Source organism: Pleurodeles waltl, chromosome 5 (genome assembly GCF_031143425.1).
Source record: "Pleurodeles waltl isolate 20211129_DDA chromosome 5, aPleWal1.hap1.20221129, whole genome shotgun sequence".
Lineage (NCBI taxonomy): Eukaryota > Metazoa > Chordata > Amphibia > Caudata > Salamandridae > Pleurodeles > Pleurodeles waltl.
Genome location: NC_090444.1, coordinates 858,104,929 through 858,128,579, shown reverse-complemented (window position 1 = coordinate 858,128,579; position 23,651 = coordinate 858,104,929). Strand labels below are relative to the sequence as shown.

Genomic DNA, 23,651 nt, shown 5'->3' with positions numbered 1-23,651 from the left:
ACCACTGATACCTTTTAGAAGGGACTTATCTGGGTGCCAGGGGTGGGCCAGTTGTGGACACAATGGTACATTTTAGTGAAAGAACACTGGTGCTGGGGCCTGGTTAACAGGGTCCCAGCACACGTCTTGGTCAAGTCAGCATCAGTATCAGGCAACAAGTGGGGGGTAACTGCAACAAGGAGCCATTTTCCTACTATGCTATTTTATTGTTATTATTAGTTTATTGAGAAACAGCCCCCCCCACCCTCCCCAGCTTTAATTACATAACCTACAGTGATAGATCCTTGTTCTTGATCTATGGCTAATCATTGCAGTGTTGCTTGTCCCCTAAATTCATTTGGAGTATATAGTATGTTTTTCTCCATTAGAGATGGTAGTAGTCAATTTAGTATATAATTCTATTGAGCTGAAGTTTCCTGTGGGGTGGGGATTTTGTGGTTGGTCGCGTTGGAAATCTCTACAAATTGTATGCAGTATTGCACATGATATATGAACCAATCTTAAATTGCTATTCTGGACTTTTGCTCCCTTTCGCTGTTGCAGGCTTTGTAGTTCAGCTGCTTTAATATGCATTGTGTAAATGCTTTAGTCTTCTTATTTATTACTTCCCATGGTAATGTTTTTAAACACTTTGTAGTTAATAAATTATACAAAAGTAACATTTTCTGAAATGGGCTTACCTGCTTACTTTGATTTCTAGAATTACTTTATTTATGACATGTTTTAGCTTTCAAAATAAAGATTTGCACTAAACAATATATTTGCACTGATAGCTTTAACATATATAGTCATTTCAGTGACTGAAGACATCTGTAGGGAAATGCGTTGCCATTCCCAAAGGAGAGTAAAATGTATTTCTTGTAAAGTTGCCATTCTTGTGAAAACGCCAAATCATCTAGACACATTTAGTACAACAGCTCTGGCACTGCTGATAAAAAAAAAAAAAAAAAAAAAAAGGAACATTCTTGGAAGCTCTTTGCCCACTCAAAACATTATTGTCTCACACGAAAGTAAGTTCAGTACGATTATCTTGACAAAGCTTCTTTGTACATTAGATTCAGCAAATAATGAGTTGATTTCCAGATTAAATGTATTAAATGTACAAGGATGATTGGGATATTTGTGTAGCTTGTATGTTTAAGTCAAACATGATTTTTTAAGGTGTACTCAAAAGTAATTTGTGATAATTGGCAATTATTTCACTACAGTTTTTTTCATTTTAGGAAAACCTAGCTCTTGCGTATTCTCCGTGCTGTCCTGATCAGTACATTGTATACGAGCCTGTTCTTAAGTTGAAAGGGCAAGTGAAAACTGTGCCTTCTCAAAGGCCTTTTACCTTGAAGGAGGCGCTAAGCGATTTTCCAGACCCACAGCTCTTGAAGAATCTTCATGCTGTTCAGCATAAAGGTCTACAGAGTGTTCTGCATGAGATTGGTGGAAGTGGTGCACTTGTATTTCTTTTTGCCAGGGTAAGAATATTTTATATCTCATATCATTGTTTGAAAATGTACCATAAGTCTGATGTTGATAACTTAATTCACCTATGTTAACTTACATGCAGTCTACAGCAGAAAACACGTTCGTCTTAGAAGAAAATGTTTCAGACTGGTGAAACAGTTAATATTACAAAAGAGGCCCAGCTAACTGAACTACCACGGGATGGATAGGAAAAAGGATTTTAATGTTAGAAAAACCCTCACCCAGGAGTGATACCTCTTGGTGGCATGTTTCATCATTGGGTTTTTTCCTGTTCCGCTATGGAGCGGGGCGTGGTAAGACCTACGGGATACGCGGGAGCACTGATGTAGTCTCGCCAATGTGAATCACAGGAGGGATAGGAGTGGTGGGGTCTTGGGTGAGTTAAAAATACCTGTCTCCTAGTAATTCCAATGATTTAATAGATCTCTTGAGGCGGTATGATTAAAAGGGGCTGCGGAAGTGGGGGATGTAATGTACCTGACTTCCTAGTCTACATGTTTCAGAGCCTTACCCCTAGGCTCCTCTTCAGGACCAAGGACAACTCCCTGGTGCCACTCCTTGTTTGACTACCTCTAATCAAAGCATAAATAAATACAGTTTGTGGGCTTGGCATACCAAGAGGGATTCCAGGTCGACTTTGCCTTTTTCTCCCCAGCAGCACACACAAGCTGCAAAGACAGTGTACATGTACTGGGTGAGGGGTCCCCAGGGAGGCATAATACATGCTGCAGCCCTTGGGGACCTTCCCTGCCACAGGACCCTTGGTACCATGGGTACCTTTTACAAGGGACTTAACTGTGTGCCAAGGTTATGCCAATTGTGGAAACAAAGGTACAGATTTTGGTTAAGACCACTGGTGCTGGGGCTTGGTTATCAGGATCCTAGCACACATTTAATCAAAGTTGACATCAACACTGGGCAAAAAGTGGTGGGTAACCATCCCAACAGTGACACTTTCCTACAGCCAACCATGAGAGCCCATGTGAAATATGTTTGCAGACCTGCCATTGCAGCCTGCATAAAAAAGTGCATGCACCCTTTCACTTCAGGTTCCTGCAGCAGGTCAATATAAGTCACCACTATGATAGGCCCTCCTAGCCCAGAGGGCAGGGTGCAGGTACCTGTGTTTGAGGGCACTCCTGCATTAGCAGAGGGGCCCCTATGAACTCCAGCTCCATTTTCCTGGACTTAGCTGGGAAGCCATTTTACCCGTGGACTGGACATAGGTCACTACCTATGTCCAGCTACATAATGGTAACTCTGAAAGAGGGCATGTTTGGTGTCAAACATGTCAGAATCATACCCCAATACTGTTACCAGTAGTGGTTGTATGATTCCATGTACGCCGGGGGCTCCTGAGAGGACCCCCAGCTTTGCTCTTACCAGTTTGCAGGGTTTTCCCAGGCAGCTTGTGCTGCTGCCACCCTACAAACAGGTTTCTGTCCTGCTGCTTGACTTGCTCTAGCACAGGAAGGCAGAACAAAGGACTTCCTTTGGGAGAGGGAGGCAACACCCTCTCTCTTTGGAAATAGGTGTTACATGGCTTGGGAGAGGTAGCCTCCTCAAGCCACTGGTGTGCTTTGAAAGGCACATTTAGTGCCCTCCTTGCACAAACCGGTGTGGACTAGTCCAGGGACCCCCGGTCCCTGCTCTGAAGTAAAACTAGACAAAGGAAAGGGAAATAACCACTCCCCTGTCCATCACCACCCGAGAGGTGGTGCCCAGAGCTTCTCCAGGTGGCCACTTGATTCTGCCATCTTGGATCCAAGATGGACAGGGGCATCTGGGAGCATCTGAGTGACCAGGACAGGCAGGTGACATCACAGCCCCCTCCTGACAGGTGGTCACCCTGCTAGGTGACCAATCTCCCTTCCTGGGCTATTTAGGGTCCCCCTCTTGCGTGTGTCCCCAGATTCGACGTGCAAGATTCCAGCAGGACTCCTCTGCATTGTTTCCTCTTTTGGTCACTGGAACTGCAAGTGGACCCTCCAGGAACTGACAATCTGCATCCACAGCGACAACTCTGCATTCATCATTGTTTCCTTGGCTCCTTCCAGCAACTGCAACATTTCCCCCGGCTGTGTATCCTCTGAGGGTGACAAGTCTTCAGTCTGCACAAGAAGCACAAAGGAATCTCCCTTGGTTTGAAGGAGCCACTCCCCTGCATCCGCAGGCACCAGCTGCAACGACGACCGGCTGCGTGGATCTTGTCTCCTCCAGAGATGCGTGGATCCTGCATCATGGGTAGTGGTCTGGAGTGGTCCCCTTGGTCCTTTGTACCAGCTGTCCAACTTCGGAGACGGTAAGTCCTTGCCTCTCCATGTAGGACAGTACCCCCGTGCACCGTGTCTTTTGCAGCTACCAAGCCTTGTTGGCATCTCCCCCAAGGGATTCATGTAGCCCAAGCACTCTTCCCTACGATGCACAGCCCTCTGCGTGTTTCTCCAGTGACGTGGAACTCCTTTCTAGGTGTGCTGTGTGGGCTTCACAGCGAATCCTGTGCTTGCTACCTGTGGGAGCTGCCTCGTCTTCCTGTGACTCTCGTGACTCCCCTCCATGGGTTGAGTCCCTTGGAACTTGGTGGTCACCAGCAGCTCCGCATTTCTTCTTCCACAGCATTTGCCTTTGCCAAGGCTTGTTGGTGGTTTTTCTACACCACGGACTGACTACAGTCCTTCGTCCAGCATGGGACGTCGATTGCATCACTTCAGAAACTCTTTATCTGCTCCAGTGCTGCATTGCTGACTGTCTTCGTCCACCGTCGACCTGGTCCTGCATCCACAGAAGGCTGGGTAGTGGCTCCTGCCACCACCGAACACTCCAACGTGAACTGGACTTGGTCCACTTGTTTTACAGGTCTTCCTCTGCCAGGATCTACCTTTGGTTTCTTGCAGTCTTGTCTGGGTCTTGCATTATTTTTTTCTGAAGTCCTTTTGGTGGGTTTGGGGAGAACCTGGTACTTAGCTCTTTTATTGCTGGGGGCACTCTGATACTTACCTTTTTTGGGGTTCCTAGTTCCTTCAGCTCTCCTCTACTGGTTCCACTTCCTTGAGTGGGGCCCGACGTTCGCATTCCACTTTCTCAGTATATGGTTTGGTCCTCTCCAGGGCCTTAAGTACTTACTATTGTTTTCATTGTATTCTATTGCCTTTTATGCTAATCACTGACGCCTAAGGTGTACTTAATAGTGTGTTTACTTTGCTCCAGTTGTGGTGTTGCCTATATAGTATTTTGGTATTTGTGTTACCATAATAAAGTACCTTTACTTTTGTAACACTGTGTGGTTCTTTCATGTGTGTAAGTGCTGTGGGTCTACAGTGGTATTGCATAAGTTTTGCATGTCTCCTAGATACGTCTTTGCTGCTCATTCACAGCTACCTCTAGAGATCCTGACTTTCTAGACACTGACTGCACTTCACTAATAGGGGATACCTTGTATAAGGTGATAACACCATAGGTGCTCACCACACACCAGGCCAGCTTCCTACATGGACAATGGCTGAAGGTTATTAATTGGTGTGTATCATTGAGCTGTTGTTTGCAGGTATTCAGGTAACCTTCAACTTGATCCTGTTTCTACGGGGAGTAGCGGTGAACTTTTAAGGTACACGTTTGGCTGAGTTTTCAGAGGTTTAGGCAGAATCTGGCTACCTAGGTTTGTAGTCTCTGTAGTCAGGTATTGACTTTCTTTAGAAAACTATTGTAGCCAATTTTTTAGTAGTATATATGTGACTTGCCCGACGCCTGTATACTGCTTTGTTCGATGATTGCTATGGAGTGGTAGTGAGAGAATTTTGCCAATAAATAGCTGGACACTGAGGCCCTTAATCATAATGTTGACTTAGTGGGGAAATGCAAGTTCTGAATCAAAGCTTATCTACATGTTTTCTGGCTTTAAGGTTGGGTTAGGCAGGAATTCCTAGATTTCTGGGTCAGTTAAAGATGGGACAACTGATTTACCTCTGAATGTGGATCTCAATCTGGCTCCGTTCATGTGGAGGTGGCTCGCTTTCATCCAGTGGACCATATGATCCAAGCATGAGGTGATGGTGGGAATATTTAATTTAATGTAGATGCATGTGAATTTACATTTGATCTATATTCATTTGTAAGTGCACATGGTATTGTTTGAGTAGCAGTGACAGGGGATATGTGGGTATTAAATATTAGGTAAGAGAGGGAAATTCTCTGGTGAACTGTAAAAAGTAACTGACACATGTATAACATGCCTGCTTACTGCTTTAGTCTTTTCAGAAGCACTGTGTAGTCAAGAGTTGCAGGCAGACGATAGGTAAATGGAATATGTGCTTTGTTCTCATATTTGTCCATGGAAAGGAGAAGCTTTTCCATTATTTTAGCTAGGGCTGATTGCCTACCCATCAAAACTATAAATCCATACTAATAGTCATAAAGGATGTATTTTAGTTGAATATACCTATTTGCTTCATCACCTCTCCTTCCATGAGCTTGCTGCAAAAGCAAGGTTGGAGATGGGGATAGTAGTTAAGCAATATCCTAGTTTCTGTTGCTTTAAGAGTAGTGTGACAATGTGTTGTTTAAGAGGACTGGCGCAAATCTAGAACAAAAGAAAGTATGATGAAGATATCATTTGTCTTCAATATTCATCTGAAATTTAAACTAAATTTACAATCCTTTCAAGTGAGTTTGATATTCAAATTACTGTTAAGCCTAAACATTGTAAACAGATTGTTAGGTTGGGTGCTTCTATTACACTTTATGCTGCCTTAATGCCAGCGTTTAGGGCTGGGATAAAAAATATGTTGCCTGATATGTCTAATACTGGCTTTTGACAAAGTATATATGACCAGTAATTCAGAATGATAGGGTGATAGTTCATGGTTAAAAGTGGTGATTGTTGGTTTGCATTTCATAATTTTATCATTAAAAATATTTTCACACCTCAAATGACAAAATTGTTTACTAACCTTTACTGTGAGTCTATGTTTTATCTAATATAGTATAACTAAATTAGTGTTTATATTGCTATTGTGTAGTGTTTTCTGTTCTCTTCCAGGGGATACTCACCAATAGTCATGAGCTTTGAATTGTCCCATTCATGTGTGGGATCACAGAGCACTTCACTAAATAAGTGTGTGTGTGTGTGTGTGTGTGTGTGTGTGTGCGTCCATTTTCAGTGGAAGAGTACACTTTAAATGGAGAAAAGGTTGTATGTTCACACAGCTAAAATTGGCCACATTTAATTTCTTTTCATTTTATAAAAAGAAGACAGTTAACCCAAATATTAACTAATTTAGCAAACGAGGACTAAAGACATCTTTTACAAAGCTTTTAAAACAAGGAAAGGATGGGCAATGTTAGCAGATAGTCTGCAATAGGTATGAGAGGAAAAACTGTTAGTATGTCTTTAAGGTCTTCATCTGACTACCTGTTTCCACACATACCCAACAAGTGAAAGTTAAGTTTATTTTTACAGCTTTTGATAACAGGGATCACAGGTCTCTTCCTTTTGTAAACTACATTGAAGAGTGGCAGAAAATAAAAAAAGGCAAATTGGTCTTGAATGTTGTTCAGAACGGATGTTATCTGAATTTGAAACCCCCTCCTCCTACCGTACCGCCATAAGTCCTCTCAATTTCATCAAGAGAAACACTGAAAGGCTGTGAACACGTCACTAGAGAAACATGTTGTAGAGGGGTTTCCCTATCACCGCAAAGGAGCAGACATTTTTTCCAGTTACTTTCTGGTTTGAAAGAAATTTCCAAACTGAGAAATCAGTTGCATACTCAGATCGTTTCAGAGAGAGTTAGAAGTTCAGGATGTTGGCCTTACACCAGTTTTACCCCGGTTACAACAGAAACACATGTTGTATGCCATAGTGCCTATTTTCATATCCCCATAATCATGCCCCCCCTTTGGAACTAAAGTCCGCACCTTAGACGTACTCACAATGTATGGTGAATGACACAGCACATTTTCAGAGGATGAAGATTTTCTTCTGTTCCTATCTAGAAGACTGGTTATTAAAGGCTGTTACATCGGAGGCAGCTCTACACCAGCGTTTCTTAACCTGTGGCCTGGGGACCCATAGGCATCTGTGACGGCTTGTCATGGGATCCACCACTGCTTAGAAACTTAAATATTTTTAACAGATAATGACAGTCTACATAAATAAAGTAACAAAATGTAAAACTAAAAATTTTAAAAGGGATTTGGAACTGGAGTCTAAAAATTAGGTTGAAATCTGCAGATATATTCATGGGAGCAGTGCAGGTAAATCAAACAGAAAGTAATATGGGCAATGGGTGACCTCAATTGAATTCAGAAAAACGTCAGCCTTCCCACTAAAATTAAAATTGTATTTTGATTTATTTAAATATTTATTTGTCAATAACATAAAATATTTCATCTATGTATTTGTATGATGAATGGTTGGGTCTATATTTTTGTGTATTGTTTTGCAGCTCTGTGCATCAGAATTGATTATGCTGGGATCCTGGGTTTTAGTAATGGCTTAGTGGGGGCTCATGGATTCAAATAATTCAATGGGTGAACCTTCAGATTTGAGAAATTATTTAATGGGTGTCCACAGAAGCCAGAAGGTTAAGAATGACACTTTGGAAATGGCTTCAAGTATCCTTTGCCACCTGAGGCTGCATGCCAACCGAAAAAAGTAGAATACCGCCCCAGTTCAAAAGTTAGATATTTGGGCATAGTATTGGGCACTCGGGTCACAAGAGCATGTGCTTTGAGGAGTGACTATCATCCGTCCATCTGAAGTGTTGCACTATGTTAAACACTTCATCTGATGGCACACCAGAGATAGTTCCTGCAAGGATCAATAACCTCTTGCAGTTTTCTGGTTCCTCATTCTAGGTATCACTTCAGCAGTGCTTGGAGGGCCAATGAATTTAGCTTGCAAATAGCTGGAAAGCTATCTTACACTCTCCCAGACTGTGATCCAGTCATTTACTTGGTGGTGCAGTTCAAAGAATCTGCTGAAAGAAGTTCTCTGCCACCAGGATGTCCCAACACAGCCACAAATACATTGGCAAAGAAGAAGACTAGTGATCATATCAACCTGTTGGAAATGAGAGCAGTCCAATCAACTCCAAAATTGCCCCTCTTTGTTTTTCAAGACAAAGTCCTTGCTTGCTCAGACAACACAATAACAGTGTATTGTCTGAATAAGTAAGGTGGGACTCATTCCATCCTACTGTCCCTGAAAGCACAAATGATCCGGAGATAGCTTATCACAAGAGACTTGCACATCATACCAGTTCATCTGCCATAGATCCAGAATGTAGAGGTTGACTTAATCAGTAGGTAATTCAAAGAAAACCATGAATGTATTTTCCAACCTGGAAAGCATCTTTCATGATTAAAACGCTCTTTAAATAAACTTAGGTGCACACGGGAATCAACAAAAGCCAAGGCTACTCCTCCAAGTACAATCAACCTGGGTTCAAGGTAAATACCCATTAGATAGAATGGTCGGGGAGGATTTTATTTGTATTTCCTCCTATACTCATAATTTTGCAAGTGCTGATCAAACTAAACCAGTGCAAAATTAGGAATTATTTTAATAGCGCTGAGTGGCTCATGAACCTCCTACATCTATCAAAGTGACCACACAGGAAGCTGCTGTACAGACTGGATCACCTTTACAAGTTTGGAGGTCAGATTCTGCATCCCATCCTTCCACCGTTGAACTTATTGGCCTGGCTCCTGAATTATTACATTATGGGCTTTTGAATTAACTGCAGCACTGTATGGACATTGTAAGAGAACAAAGTGTCCTTTGCATATGCTTTCAAATGGAAGAGTTTCTGCATCTGGTTATTGAAAACAACTAAGATAACTTCAGATGGCCCGTGATTCCTTATTGTCTACAACTAGCAAGCTCTGGCCTGCATTTTTCATCAAGGGACACCTTTTAGCAATCTTTACATAAAACACGTCCTTTAGAATGCCTGTTATGACAGACTCCATAGAGGGTATTAAGAAAGAATTTTCTCATTCCAAGTCCCCATCTCCACTTTGGAGGCTAAACATTGTTATATATATAAGCCTATACCCAAGACAGCCTTGCAGCATTCAAAATGGAAAGCAGCCTTTTTGGTAGGTATCACCTCAGCTCACACAGTAGGTGAGATTCAGGCATTGTGTTCTCAGGAACCCTATACAAGTAAAAATAAAGATGTAGTTGATAACTCACATGTGTTTTCTACCTAAGGTGATTTCTGGTTTTCATGTCAATTAGACCGTTTCTTTACTGACTTTCTTTCTGTAGCTTTTTTTTCCCCAGAAGAAAGAAGCCTTCATATGGTAGATGTGAAGAGGTCTGTTTAGACAGGATAAAATAGGCCAGGCAGTCTGATCATCGTTTAATAAACAATGGTCCTGTAAGAACTACTTTACCTTAGACAAAATAATCCATCTCAAGATGGATAGTGGCTTGTATTTTAGTTTATTACCAGTTAACAGACAGATCTCTCCCTGGTAGACCTATAGCTTATTCAGACAGGGGAAAAGCAGCTACAGTGGCTCTGTTTGGAAATGTCTCTATTTAATACATTTGTAAGGCCTCTACACAGAGGTCCTTCTTTGCGTTTACGAGACATTGTCTTGATTTGGACTCCAGGTTGGAGGCGAAGAAGTTAAGCTTCTTAGAGATACCTATTTAGACAATGCTGAATGAGGTTTCTTTGAGCAGCCTGTTTGGGTGATAATGGGTAAGGGCAAAATGGAATTTAAATACTAATCAGTGTCTTTTTCACCTTTTTCCAAGCTAGCTGCTCAAAATTTAAAGCATGTTTTACTAGTCTATACAAGTATGTATAATCTCAGATGTTATAAAAAATAAAGGTTTATGTTTCATAGAGTTACAAATGATAAACATGCTTTTTCATTTGTCCGCAACACAAGAATTCAGACAGAATTGCTAAGCTTTTTGTGTTTTAATTATATTTTTTTTATTGGTGATGTGTTTTGTTCTATTGTCTTCCATTTCTTGTGAGATGGGCTTACTTTTCTATTCAGAACGTATGACTATTTATTTGAATCCCCTGGAGGAGAAGGAAAATCTACTTTCCTAGAGTTCTAGTTCCTTTCCAGAGCAATCCTCATCAAAGTCATAAACAGCTCTCCCACCTCCTAGACATTTGAGCTCTTGAGACCTTAAAAATGGCACTAGCCTGTCACTTCTGGGCCATGATGGGACGACGGAGGAAGGCAGACGCCTTTAAAAGGCACAGTGCCGGTTTTTATTCTCATGTCTATTGCAGACTATCAGCTAACAATTGCCATTTGGTTGCTTATTTAAAAAAAGGGTTATGGAATGTTTCTAGACTCATTTTATTAAATTAGTCACTATTTGGGTTAGCTGCTTATTTTTTGTAATGAAAATACATGGAATGAGGCACAGTTTAGCCTGTAAGTAGGCTCCAGAAATATGTTTTTTTAAACAATCTCATTTGACATTTTATAGTCTTGTCATTACTTAACCCCATAACTGCTGGGTCCACCCCATCCCTGTGTTTAACTCTTTTTTGGCTATTTCAAGTAGTTTGAGCTTATGCTCTAAGTTTTCCCACATAGGGTATGTACACCAAAATTGCGTCCTTTTTCTCCTAACATGCTGGGGATTCTAATAATATCCAGGGTTTGAGGATTTCTGTGGAGGGACCCGAGAATATAGGCAAAATATAGCAAGGTTTTGAGTTTTTTGAGAAAAATAAAGGTAAAAAGTGCTCCATATAAAAGTGTCTGTTTGCCCCCTAAAAATTGTATCAATGAATTGTTTGCTGTGCCAAAGTCACCATCTTCCCAACTTTCAGGAACATGCAGAGACGATTAAAAAAAAACTAATTTTGTACAACAATTTTGGCATTTTTCAAAGAGGTAGCTCATTTTTCCTTTTATTTTGCTCTCGGCTTACATCCGGTCTGTGGTGGAAACCAGTGTGAAACCCAAGGGTCATCCAGGAAAGCTATAGATTTCTGAAAAGTAGACAAAATTCTGAATAAAGCAAGGGGTTATAAGTTTAGATTTCTCAAGGTTTTCCCAAGAAAAATAACTGTTGAAATATATATTTTTTTAAATGAGTAGGAAAAGACAGCCATATGTGACATTCTCATCTGTAACTTGTTGTCATGATAACAGATTTGCAAAAGCAATATTCCATTACAGCTGTGGGAATATATAAGGTTTGTAGGTTCTCCAAGAGCCCATGGTACCCAGAGCCAACAACTGAGCTGCATGATATAATGGTTTTTCCACTGTGTACAGAGTATTCATATGGTGAAATATGTAGAGTGAGAAATGGGTATCAAATAATCCTATGTATTTCTGAAATGGGCACAAGATATGGAATTTAGGAGCAGTGTTTTTTGTACATCTCTGAATTTGTTGGTATTCGTACTTGAAAGGAAAAAGTGCAGCAAAAAACAATTTGGTAATAACAAATGTTCTTCTATTCTACACTCCCACAAATCTTCCTATAAAAATGGTACCTCACTTGTGTGGGTAGTCCAAGTGCCTATGTAGTAATTGTGCCATAACACAACATCACGTTGTTTCTGTGAAAACTGACTCTTTTTATTTATTTATTTATTTTCTCAATGTGCGTAGCTGAAGATTTTGGACCCCAGCTCAGCCAGCACCTAGGGAAACCTAGCAAACATGTAAATTTTTGAAAAACAGACACTTTGGGGCAGTCAGTGTGTGGTGACTTGTGTGGGTCTCACCAGGTCTTTTTTTACCCACAATCCCTTGCGGACCTCAAATTTTGACTTAAACACATTTTCCTCACATTTCTGTGATGGGAAATTCTGGAACCTGAGGGGAACCACAAACTTCCATTAACCCAGTCATTCCTCCAAGCCTTTGATAAAATGGTACCTCACTGGTGTGGGTAGGCCTAGTGCCTGCCACAGGAAACAGCCCAAAATGCAACATGGATGCATCACCTTCCACTGAAAATTGATAAATTTTTTGCAAAGTGGGTAGCTGTAGATTTTGGGCCCTAGCTCAGTGGCACCTAGGAAACCTAGCAAAAATTGGTAGCTGTGGATTTTGAGTCCTAGCTCAGCCAGTACCTAGGGAAACCTAGTAAACCTGTACCGTTTTTAAAACTAGACACCTGGGTGAATCCAGGGAGGGGTGACTTGTGTGGTTCTCATCAGATTTCTTTGCCCAGAATCCCTTGCAGGAGCCTCAGTCATGGCAGTTCCTGTCAATGCCTTTTAACATTTGACGCACTACTCCATTAACATGATAAAGCCACCCATGTCCTTCAAATTATTTTTATTTTTTTTTATTTTCAAAAACAATTCTGGAAGCCAGATTTCCTTTTTGAAAAAAAAATGCCCTCCTTACCATGGGCATTATCTCCCATGACAAGGGGGACATTAGACAGTTTTTATTTCCTCTTACCACCATGGTTTTCCAGGTGGTGACAAGTATTGAAAACTGACCTGTATGTCTGCACATCTAAATTAGGTGAATTGACATAGTGGTCAGCCACAGATGGCACTTACTCCTTTTGGACATGGTGGGGATGAAACCATGCCAGAGATGGAGTAGCCTTCCCCAACGGTTACACTAATGGTCCATCCGCATATATATCGGACTGCCAGACCATAATCTTAACAGTAAGGTTACTCTATCACAATTGCAACAGAGTACCCTTACTGATGGAGATATAAATCTGGTACTCATTTTTTAAAGTTAATCCACCACTTAGACTGGTTTGTTTTAGCACCTCCAAAAATGCTAATTTCAAAGCAGAAATACTCATCAGAGTATCTGAATATTGAAACTAAGATTACTGAAAATGAGCCATAAAGCTATTTCAGGGCACCAACCACTTTATGGTGCATTCACATGTTACTCGCACACCACACTCAAGACTTGAAAATTGCTGGCCATGGGCCCAGTCCAACAGATCAGTGCACTCACATCAATATCCAGCTGCCTTTCAAGGGCCAATCACCTTTATATGTCACAGGACTGATTCCCCATCTCAACCATTCATCAGCCAAATTGCAGGGTGTGGCCTAGATGGCCGACAGAGCAGACGTGTAGACCAGACCTCCGTGCCTGTCTTGATCCGTTTTGTGTCTGGGACCAGTTTGCAGGCAGACTCCCCTTAATGGCAGCGAGCAGCCCCTAGAGGTCAGTTTGGGGGCCATTCGCCCACCCACATCTTAGCCGGGACCAGCTGACGGGCCTGAGCTATGACTGCCTGCCTGTGAGGCCCTGGACAGTGAGAGGTTCGGCCTGGCAGACAAGCCCTGAAATGGTGGTGCTTTTCCCAGGAGTGCCTGGGGGTGGGGGGGGGGGCACTGATCACCCATGAGAAGAATGGTGAGCTGGGGTTCGTATTTGCAGAAGCCTCTGCCAGCACAGAGTCTGGCGATCCCGCACAGATGACTATGGCAATCTAGAGACTGCCACAGGGCTTATTCTTCCCGGGCAGCGTCAGTGCCGATCCCAACCCAGTAGCTGAAGAGGTAGTGCTGCGTGTGAATTGAGGGCTTTCTTCCCACATGGTGCTTATTTTGGGGGTGTAGGAAAGTGCCATCTTTCTAGCATAATTACCCCCACTTTTTAATTGATGTCAGTATGTTTATACTGTAGTTCACTGGGGTCCTGCTAGACCGGACCCCAGTGTCTGTGCTCGCTCCTCTAAATTTGGTTTCTGGTAAATGTTTTACACCCTAAATTGGCATAGTCCCTAGTATATGGTACTTCGGTACCAAGGGCATTGGTACACCAGGGGTCCCCCTTGGGCTGAAACATGTATTGTGCCACCCATAGGAGCCCAATCAAACTGTGTCTGCAGGCTTGCCAGTACAGCCTGCTTGAAATAGTGCATGCACCCTTTCACAACAGATATAAGGCTTGCCGTATATTCTGGTCACTGCGCTTCGACACTGTAAGTCACCCGTCTGGTAGGCCCTTCAGCCCAAGTGCAGGGTGCATGTCCCTAAGTGTGAGGGTACCCTTTCATGAGCAGGGTACCCCTACAGAACCATTTCCTGGACTCTGTAAGTACAGGGAAGCCAGTTTAAGGTATGTAGTGGATACTGGTCAACACGAGTGGTCCAACTACATAATGGCTTTTCAGAACCTAGGCATGTTTGTTATCATACATGTTGGAATCGTGCCACTACACCGGTTCCAATGCTAGTTGCATGATGCCATGTACTCTGGGGGTTCCTTATAGCATCCCCAGTTCTGCCTGTGCAGCCTTAGGCTGGAGAGGCAGAACAAAGGATTTCCTGCAAGAGAGAGGTGTGACCACCTCCCCCTGTGTATTAGGTGTCTAAGGGCTGGGGTGGCCTCGGAGCGCCACCTTACTGCTTTGAAGGGCACAGTTGGTGCCCTGTTTGCATAATCCAGTTTGGACCAGTTCAGGAACCCCCAGTTCCAGTTCTGGCACAAAACTACACAAAGGACAGGAGAGTGAACCCTCCAACACCACCACCCCCACCACCCTATCCTGCTGCTCCCCTAAGGAGCTACCCAGAGGTCCGCCAGGAGGCCAGGCAATTCTGCCATCTTCAAAACAAGATGGGCAGAGGCCTCTGGGAGCATCTGACTGGTTAGTCCAGGTAGATGACGTCCCTGACTCCCTTTGATAGGTGGCTCAATTCAGAGAGTGACCAACCTGCTTTTAGGGTTACTTAAAGGCTCCCCCGTCGGTGGGTCCTGAGATTTGTCGAGCAAGACTCTACACAGAACTCTCTGCAAGACATCTTTTGCTCCTGGCCTCTGGAACCGGGGCTGGTGTACTTTAAAACCAAAACACGTCTGCTTCTGGTGGGAAGGCTCCCATTGCACCATTGCTTCTCCTGATCCTGCAAGAATTCTGCTACATCCAAGGCTGTGCATCCTCCATGGTACCAAGGACTATGTTTGCACCTGGAAGCACAAAGGAAGTTACTTTGGAGTGAAGGAATTACCCCCCTGCATCCGTAGGCACCTCAAGACAATCTCAACCGGCTGGTGGGGTCTGCTGTCTCATGGACATCGAAAGGCTTTGCAACACAGTTGGGGTTCTGTGGACTCCTCTGGGTCTTGCTGGTCTTCTGACCAACTTGGGAGACTGCGGGCCCCTGCTCCTGCCACTGGACCAGAACATCTGTGTACTGTGACGTTTGCTCTTGCCAAGGCTTGTTGACTCTTCCTCCAGGAGATCTTCAGGCTCCAGCACTCTGCAACTCAAAGATCAGCCTCTATCCTCCAACGACTTCTGCTAGCCTTCCTGCGTGCGCATGGCCAGCAGCAGGCCATACCCTGGAAGGGGATTCCAGGGTAGAGTCTCTTGGACCTTCCTGGTCCCCGAAACTCTGCAAATACCTCTTCAGCTCCTGCTTGCATTTGCCAGTACTTGTTGGTGACCTGGCTGGTCACTGACTATCCTGCAATCCAGCGACCGTTGAGGGATAGCTCATAGCTGACTCCTGAGATCTTCTGCAGCTCCTGGGCCCCGCAGCTGGAATTCTTCCTCCGCCGACTTGCAGGAACTTTACCTCTAGGAGGGTGGGCATTGCCACCTACACCACCTGGGCACCTCGAAGGGTGCTGGACTGTGCCCCCTTCCTATTTAGGTCCTCCACATCCAAAATCCGTCCTTGGGTTCCACCGTCCTGGTCCACTGGTCGTGACAGCAGCTGGACAATCTGAGGCATCCACTGACTTCAGAGAGAGTCCCTTCTCCCCTCTGCATCCGGGCCTCCCGGTGCAGGTACTCCTGTCTTCTGAGTATGCTCGGCTGGAGGCACGCTCCAATCTTCCTCTTGTCTGTTAGTTTGCTTGGGGTCCACTGGGAAGGGTCCTGAATCACACAAAATCCAACCATTACTCTGTGTGTTAGTTTATATTATGACTGGAAAGGGAACTACCATGCAGCTGGTGGTTAGGACACTTACTGTATTTACCTCTGGTGTTTTCATCTACCCTCGGCCCCTAACTAACTGGCAAACTTGCCTTGGTTGGGTTCACCATTTTGCATTCCACTTTCTTAGTAGATGGTTTGGCCCTCCCATAGGGCCCCTTGTATTCTATGCTATTTCTGCTGGTTATTTTGTGTATGTATTGTGGGTAGATGTCTCCAAAGGGAGACATGCCAATGCTAGTCTAGTAATTAGTGCTGTAATGAAGAAAGCTTTATTTTTGCAATACTTGTGTGGTTCTTTCTTGTGAGTGAGGTGTTTTCTGACTGCTGTGGTGTTGCAAGTGCCTTACATTCCTCATGGATACCCTTCAGCTGCTCACCTCAGCTATCCCTAGAGAGTTTTTGCTATGTGCACACCTATTTACTATCACTAAAGGTTGCCTGGACTCAGTATAGGGTGCCACACCATACGTGTACACCATAAACTGAGCCAGCCTCTTACAGGGGGCAGATGTGGGCCCCTGACGATGACAGAGGCGATGCTCGCAGTGCGCCTCCCAATGAGGCACATTGCCTAAACCCCACACAAATGCAGTTGGACGTAGACAAAGCAGCGGCACTGCAGGTGGTGGCAATTGGTGAAGCAAGGGTCTCCGACTCTGAGGACAGTGTGACTTCAGAGTACCATTTTGGTGACTCTAAATCAGATGCTCTGAGCCTGGTAGGAGATGAACTCCATAAAGTGACCCCCCCAGATCGCTGTAGTGTTCCTACAGAGGCCCCCTCTTCCTGATGTTCCTATTTCACAGAAAGGACGAAATGGGCTGAGAAGGAGCCAGCATGGCGAATGGAGTCTGCGCACTTGCCTGGCTGGATCTTTCCAACTCCCTTATCGCCATTCCTGTTGGAATGTTGGTGATGTGTATTCCTTGCACTGTTGAATTAAACTGTTTGGGTGGTCAGCTGTTGCTGAGCTTCACTGGGGCAGGGGAGTTGGTATTATTATATTTTGTTGAAGCATAATCAAATCAAATCAAAAACATTTATAAAGCGCGCTACTCACCCGTGAGGGTCTCAAGGCGCTAGGGGGAGGGGGCTACTACTGCTCGAAGAGCCAGGTCTTGAGCTGCCTCCGGAATGCGAGGTGGTCCTGGGTGGTCCTGAGGTTGGCGGGGAGGGAATTCCATGTCTTGGCCGCCAGGTAGGAAAAGGATTTCCCACCTGCCATGGTGCGGCGGATGCGAGGGACGGCGGCGAGTGCGAGGGACGGCGGAGCGAAGTTGATGGGTGGGCGTGTAGAAACTGAGGCGACGGTTGAGGTATTCGGGTCCCTTGTTGTGGAGGGCTTTGTGTGCATGGGTGAGGAGCCGGAAGGTGATCCTTATGTTGACGGGAAGCCAGTGCAGGTGTCAGGTGGGCGGAGATGTGGCTGTTGCGGGGTATGTTGAGGATGAGGCGGGCAGAGGCGTTTTGCATTCGGTGGTTTCTGCGTATAGGGTGTTACCGTAGTCCAGGTGGCTTGTGACGAGGGCGTGAGTCACAGTTTTTCTGGTGTCGGCGGGGATCTAGCGGAAGATCTTTCGGAGCATGCGGAGAGTGAGGAAGCAGGAAGATGATACAGCGTTGACTTGTTTGGTCATGGTGAGAAGTGGGTCCAGGATGAAACCGAGGTTGCGTGCGTGGTCTGAGGGGGTTGGTGCAGTGCCTAGGGCTGTGGGCCACCAAGAGTCGTCCCAGGCGGACGGGGTGTTTCCGAGGATGAGGACTTCAGTTTTTTCTGAGTTCAGTTTCAGACGGCTGAGTTTCATCCATTCTGCAACGTCTTTCATTCCATCTTGCAGGTTCGTCTTGGGGCCAGTGGGGTCCTTGGTGAGGGAAAGTATCAGCTGAGTGTCGTCGGCGTAGGAGGTGATGATGATGTTGTGTTTGCGTACGATGTCGGCGAGGGGGCTCATGTAGACATTGAAGAGAGTCGGGCTGAGCGAGGAGCCTTGTGGGACGCCACAGATGATCTCAGTGGGGTCTGAGCGGAATGGAGGGAGGTAGACTCTTTGGGAGCGGTTGGAGAGGAAAGAGGTGATCCAGTCCAGGGCCAGACCTTGGATACCGGTGGAGCGCAGGCGGGATGTTAGGGTTCGGTGGCAGACGGTGTCGAAGGCAGCCGAGAGGTCGAGGAGGATGAGGGCGACTGTTTCTCCGTTGTCCATCAGAGTTCTGATGTCGTCTGTGACTGAGATGAGGGCGGTTTCTGTGCTGTGATTGACTCGGAATCCGGACTGAGAGGGGTCGAGTAGGTTGTTGTCTTCAAGGAAGTTGGTCAGTTGCTTGTTGACGGTCTTCTGTATGACCCAGGGAAGGGGAGGAGCGAGATGGGGCGGAAGTTCTTCAGGTCGCTGGGGTCCGCCGTAGGTTTCTTCAGTAGGGCGTTTACTTCCGCGTGTTTCCAGCTCTCCGGAAAGGTGGCAGAAGCAAACGAGCTGTTGATGATGGTCTGGAGATGCGGGGCGATGATGTCGTCGGCTTTGTTGAAGATGAAGTGTGGACAGGGGTCCGAAGGGGCACCGGAGTGGATGGAGTTCATGGTAGCTTTGGTCTCCTCCGTGCTGATGTGAGTCCAGGTGTTGAGGGTGATGTCTGGGGTTGTAGGTTCTGTGGTGGTTGGCTGGGTCTGGTGTCCGAAGCTGTCGTGTAGGTCGGTGATCTTACGATGGAAGAAGGTGGCGAGGGAGTTGCAGAGGTCTTGTGAGGGCGTGATGGAGTTGGAGTTGGCGTTAGGATAGGAGAGCTCTTTGACGATGTTGAAGAGTTCTTTGCTGTTGTGAGTGTTCTTGTCCAGTCTGTCTGTGAAGGAAGTTCTTTTGGTGGCGCGGATCAGTTGGTGGTGTTCGCGGGTGGCGTTTTTGAGGGCAGACATGTTTTCTGCGGTGTGGTCCTTGTGCCAGGCTTTCTCAAGGGTACGGCAGTTTTTTTTGGATTCCTTGAGGGTGTCTGTGAACCATTGAGGTTTCCTGGTGCTGGTCTGTCTTGGGAGGCGTCTGAGGGGTGCGAGGTTGTCCGCGCAGTTGGTGATCCAATGAGTGAGGCTGAGAGCTGCGTCGTTGGGGTCGGTGGAGAAGGTGGGTTGGTTGTCGCTGAGAGTGGAGAGAAGCTGTTCCGTGGGGATTTTGTTCCAATGTCTGCGTGGGATGGGTTGTGTGCGGAGGTGGAGCGTCTCGCGTCTGAAGGTGAAGTGGACACATCTGTGGTCGGTCCAGTGTATTACGGAGGAGTGGCTGAAGAATACGTGGTTGCTGGCGGAGAAGATGGGGTCGAGCGTGTGTCCGGCGATGTGGTTGGGGGTGTTCACCAGTTGCTTGAGACCGAGGTTGGCGAGGTTGTCGAGCAGGGTGGTGGTGTTGGGGTCGTTGTTCTGTTCCAGGTGGAAGTTGAGGTCACCGAGGAGGATGTAGTCCGGCGAGGCAAGGGCATGCGGGGAGATGAAGTCAGCGATGGATTCGCTGAAGAGGGCGCGTGGTCCAGGGGGTCTGTAGATGAGTTCCTCTGATGGTGGTCCTGGGGTCGGTGTGGATCTGGAAGTGCATGTGTTCGCCGGCGAGGGGGGTGTCTCGGTGATGTGAGTTCTACATGTGGTGGGTGTTGGGGTGGGGGTGATGTCCTGGCCTTGTCTGTTTCACTGCATTCACCATGACCTCCACACAGAATGCTTACAAACTGTTGACATGGAACGTACAGGGGATAGGGTCAGCAGCCAAGCACCACAAAATACTGATGTACCTTAAGAGGCGGGGCCCAATTAGCCATGCTCCAAGAGACACAACTCATAGGACTAGAGGTGGAGTGTCTACGACTCTACTGGATGGTTCAGATACATGCTTCAACATTCTCAGTCTTTGAAAGAGGAGACACTGATTTGTGTCAAGGAAGGCGCGCCTTTTGAGGAACTGTTGATTCATATAGACAAAGATGGTCACTTTGTATTAGCGGACCGTCAAGTAGGTGGCCACCAGGTAGTACCTGGTAGCATATATACCCCTGGGCAAAATTCCCACTGAGTGGCAGCAACACTGACATACTGGATGTCACTCTGGGACATGGAAGATGACTGGCCCACCCAGCACATAGCGAAAAGAGACTATTCTCTTTAATCCAGCATATACAAGGTGCATTCAGGAATAGACCATTTTCTATAGTGTAGGGCATTGAGTGGTTGTGTTACCCATGCAGAATACTTAAGACAAACCTTCTCTAGCCACAGCCCTCTCCTCCTGGCATTCCAATCAACAGAGGACCGCCCTTCCATACTCATATGGAGGTTACATTGAACGGCTTTTGCGGACCTACCTTTCCATACCTTCTTATTAGACAAGGTGGAACACTACTTTGCTACTAACTCTGGGATGGCTTTGAACTGGAGAGTAGAGTGGGAGGCCTTCAGAGGCGTGCAAGGCTATTGCTTTTGCCAAACGCTCGGTATCTGCCAGGAACTTGTTCAAAAGATCACAAGACTGGAAGATGCACTTCATGAGTGGGATAATGAGCAGGGCCCAGATCCACATGGACTCCTGTAGTTACTAGAATCCAGAGATCAATATAATATAGCCCTGGAGCATCTTCTCTACCACAGTTACCAAGAGTACGCGAATCGCAGGTGCCCCCATTACCCATCTTCTGGCTTCAGGGGGGAGAGACACTTTTCGCCTGAGGGACATCAATAAGGGATTCCAGGACTATTACATTTCTCTGTATTGGCCCCTTATGACTGCCCTTCCGATAAAGTCTGGCATTTTTTTTTGCCGACTGGCCCTTAAGCACCTCCCTACTGATGCTGGGTAAGCCTTGGGAGGCCCAATAATGACCCAGGAAATAAGAAGAGCTATTAGGTTTATGGGGACTGGCAAGTTTCCAGATGGACTCCATTTGGAGTTTTACGTGGAGTTTAGGCTGAAGCATACAAGGCCAGATTGCTCCAGCCACGACTAGGGAGGCGCTGGTAGTACCTCTGCCAAGTTCAGTTCTCCGGAGGTTGCAGTCACTGACCTCAGACCATTCTCCATGCCTAATGTGTACTTCAAAATATTAAGCAAGGTGCTCGCCGCCAGGCTGCTACCTCATATGCAGGGCTTGATTCCCATGGTTAAAAATTGGTTCATACCTACCCGCAATACCTTGCTCAGTCTCTGCCATCTTTAGTACATCATTTATCGCCAAGACCTAGCGGACCACCCATTCGCCATGATTATGTTGGTTGACCTGGAGAAGGCCTTCAACATGTTGGGACTATTTGGAGGCAGTCATGCTGCATATAGGATTGAGGGCATGATGGGTGCCGTGGGTGTGACTGTTGTATGCACATCCTATGGTAGAGGTCAAGTACAGTCTCTGTGCGTACAAAGTATTCCAGGGCATGTGTCAGGGGTGCCCACTGTCACCCACCCCTTTTTGCCTTTGGCAGATTGGTTTCATGTGGAGGGTGAGAGTTGGGATATTATGTTTGAGGACAGGGTTCAAGTCACCTTCTATGCAGATGATTTATTGATTTACCTGAATAATGTTAAAAAGGATGTCCTCTGTGTGTTACAACTCCATGAAGAGTTTGGCCCCTAGTCAGGATTATGATTGAATTGGGGCAAAACATGAGTGTTCCCGGTGATCAGTGGTGATCCGCACCCCAACAGCTATCCTTCTGATGGCCGTTGGGCACCACACACCGGTATGGTGATCACCCATGAGACTGGAAGAAAACATGGGTAGAGCGTGAGATCGCTCATGTCCTGTGTCCCATTTTAGAGATCTCTTAAAGTCCCCATCATGGCATGCATAGTGATCTCCAAAATGGTGTGCTCCTTTATTAATTTGCAGATATCCCGGTGCGAGTCCCATTGCACTGATTTCGGCAACTGGATGCTCACTTATTCAAGCTGATCTGGAATGTTGGCCATCACAAGATTGCACTTGATACCCTCCCTCCCCCCCCCAGCCCCTGGTCCTCCTCCATCCCCCTCATCCTGTTTGGGGGCGGGCTTCGAGTCCCAGACTTAGAGTTATAGTTTCTTCTACTGCAGCTTCAGTGGATAACCAGATGGCTGGTCAGGGCTGGGTTAGCAGACATTGGACCAATAGGTTCTGTTCCAAACCTGGGGATGCTACTGGCTAAGTTGCTTTGACCTGCAGTAAGGGCCCCTGGCCAAACCTTCTCCTATCCAAGGCTCTGAGCTATTGGCAGTTGTGCGTGAGGCGGATGTGGGCGATTACTCTCTATGCTCCCGAGCTTCCACTCGTTGGGTTGGCCCACAGTGACTCCATAACTTGCTTCATGGCAGAACAAATGAGCCAGTGGACGGAAGTGGGGACACAGAGTGGGAAATGGCATTGGCTTACCCCCAGAAGGTGTCCTGCAATACTCCCCTCCAAGTATATCCAGTATATTTATATGCACAGGACCTACCGGACCCCACACAGGATCAGAGCCATCTACAGGGGGAGGTGGTAGTTGCGAAACTTATTGGAACCTTAGATCGGACATTTGAAAATACTCCCAAAACGTGTCTCTTGGGAGCCTTCCCTAGACTCCTGCCTAAGAAATTCAGAAACAGGTTATTTGACCTGGCCATTATCCAAGACAAGAGACGCATAGCAATGGCCTGGATGTACGTTGCCCAGCCAAAGTTGACACCTGGGTCAGAGATGTGACCATGTGGACCCATACTGAGAATAGAGGGTTGTTGCAGGAGGAAGCACGTCGAGTGCGTAGGAGGCCAATGGCCAATAGCGAACCTGTTTTCTAAGGTGGTGAATGAATGGGAGTTGCCCTTGGACACTGATGACCCAGAAATAGACTGCTGGGTGGGGATAGCGGTGATGACCTCTCTTTCATGGACTGACTGGAGCATTGTGCAGGACTACCTTGGTTATTTGAGAGATTTGACCAGTTTGGTACTTGCGTCGCTGGTGACAGGGGGCCTAGCCGGGCTCCTTCTCCCTCCCCAAGGGGGGGGGGGGCGCCCCAGATAGTCCCCCTCCTTGTCCTCCTGTAGGCTTCATGATAACTCCCTGATACAGCAGTTTGAGTTTGAATAAGGGTCAGTGAAAATTGCTGGGAATTTGTTTTTCTTTGTTTCTTTTTGTACACTGGCATTACTTTAATGTCCCCAACCCTTACAAGGGTGCACTGAGATTCGAAGTCACACCTAGAGCCCAGCTACTCTTGATGGACATAACACCTCTTTCTCCACTAAGTCCAGGATAGAGTCCACGACCTGAATATGCCTCAGCATACCCTTGGTATGCT

At 45.9% G+C, this 23,651-nt stretch overlaps 1 protein-coding gene across 1 annotated transcript in view; it reads left to right on the top strand.

Annotated features, from left to right (window-relative positions):
- LYST (lysosomal trafficking regulator) overlaps positions 1 to 23,651 on the top strand; it is a 2,674,875-nt gene that overhangs the window by 1,040,073 nt on the left and 1,611,151 nt on the right. Inside the window, 1 exon segment of the mRNA XM_069234946.1 lies at positions 1,224 to 1,469. Within this exon segment, the coding sequence (XP_069091047.1) occupies positions 1,224 to 1,469 (246 nt within the window).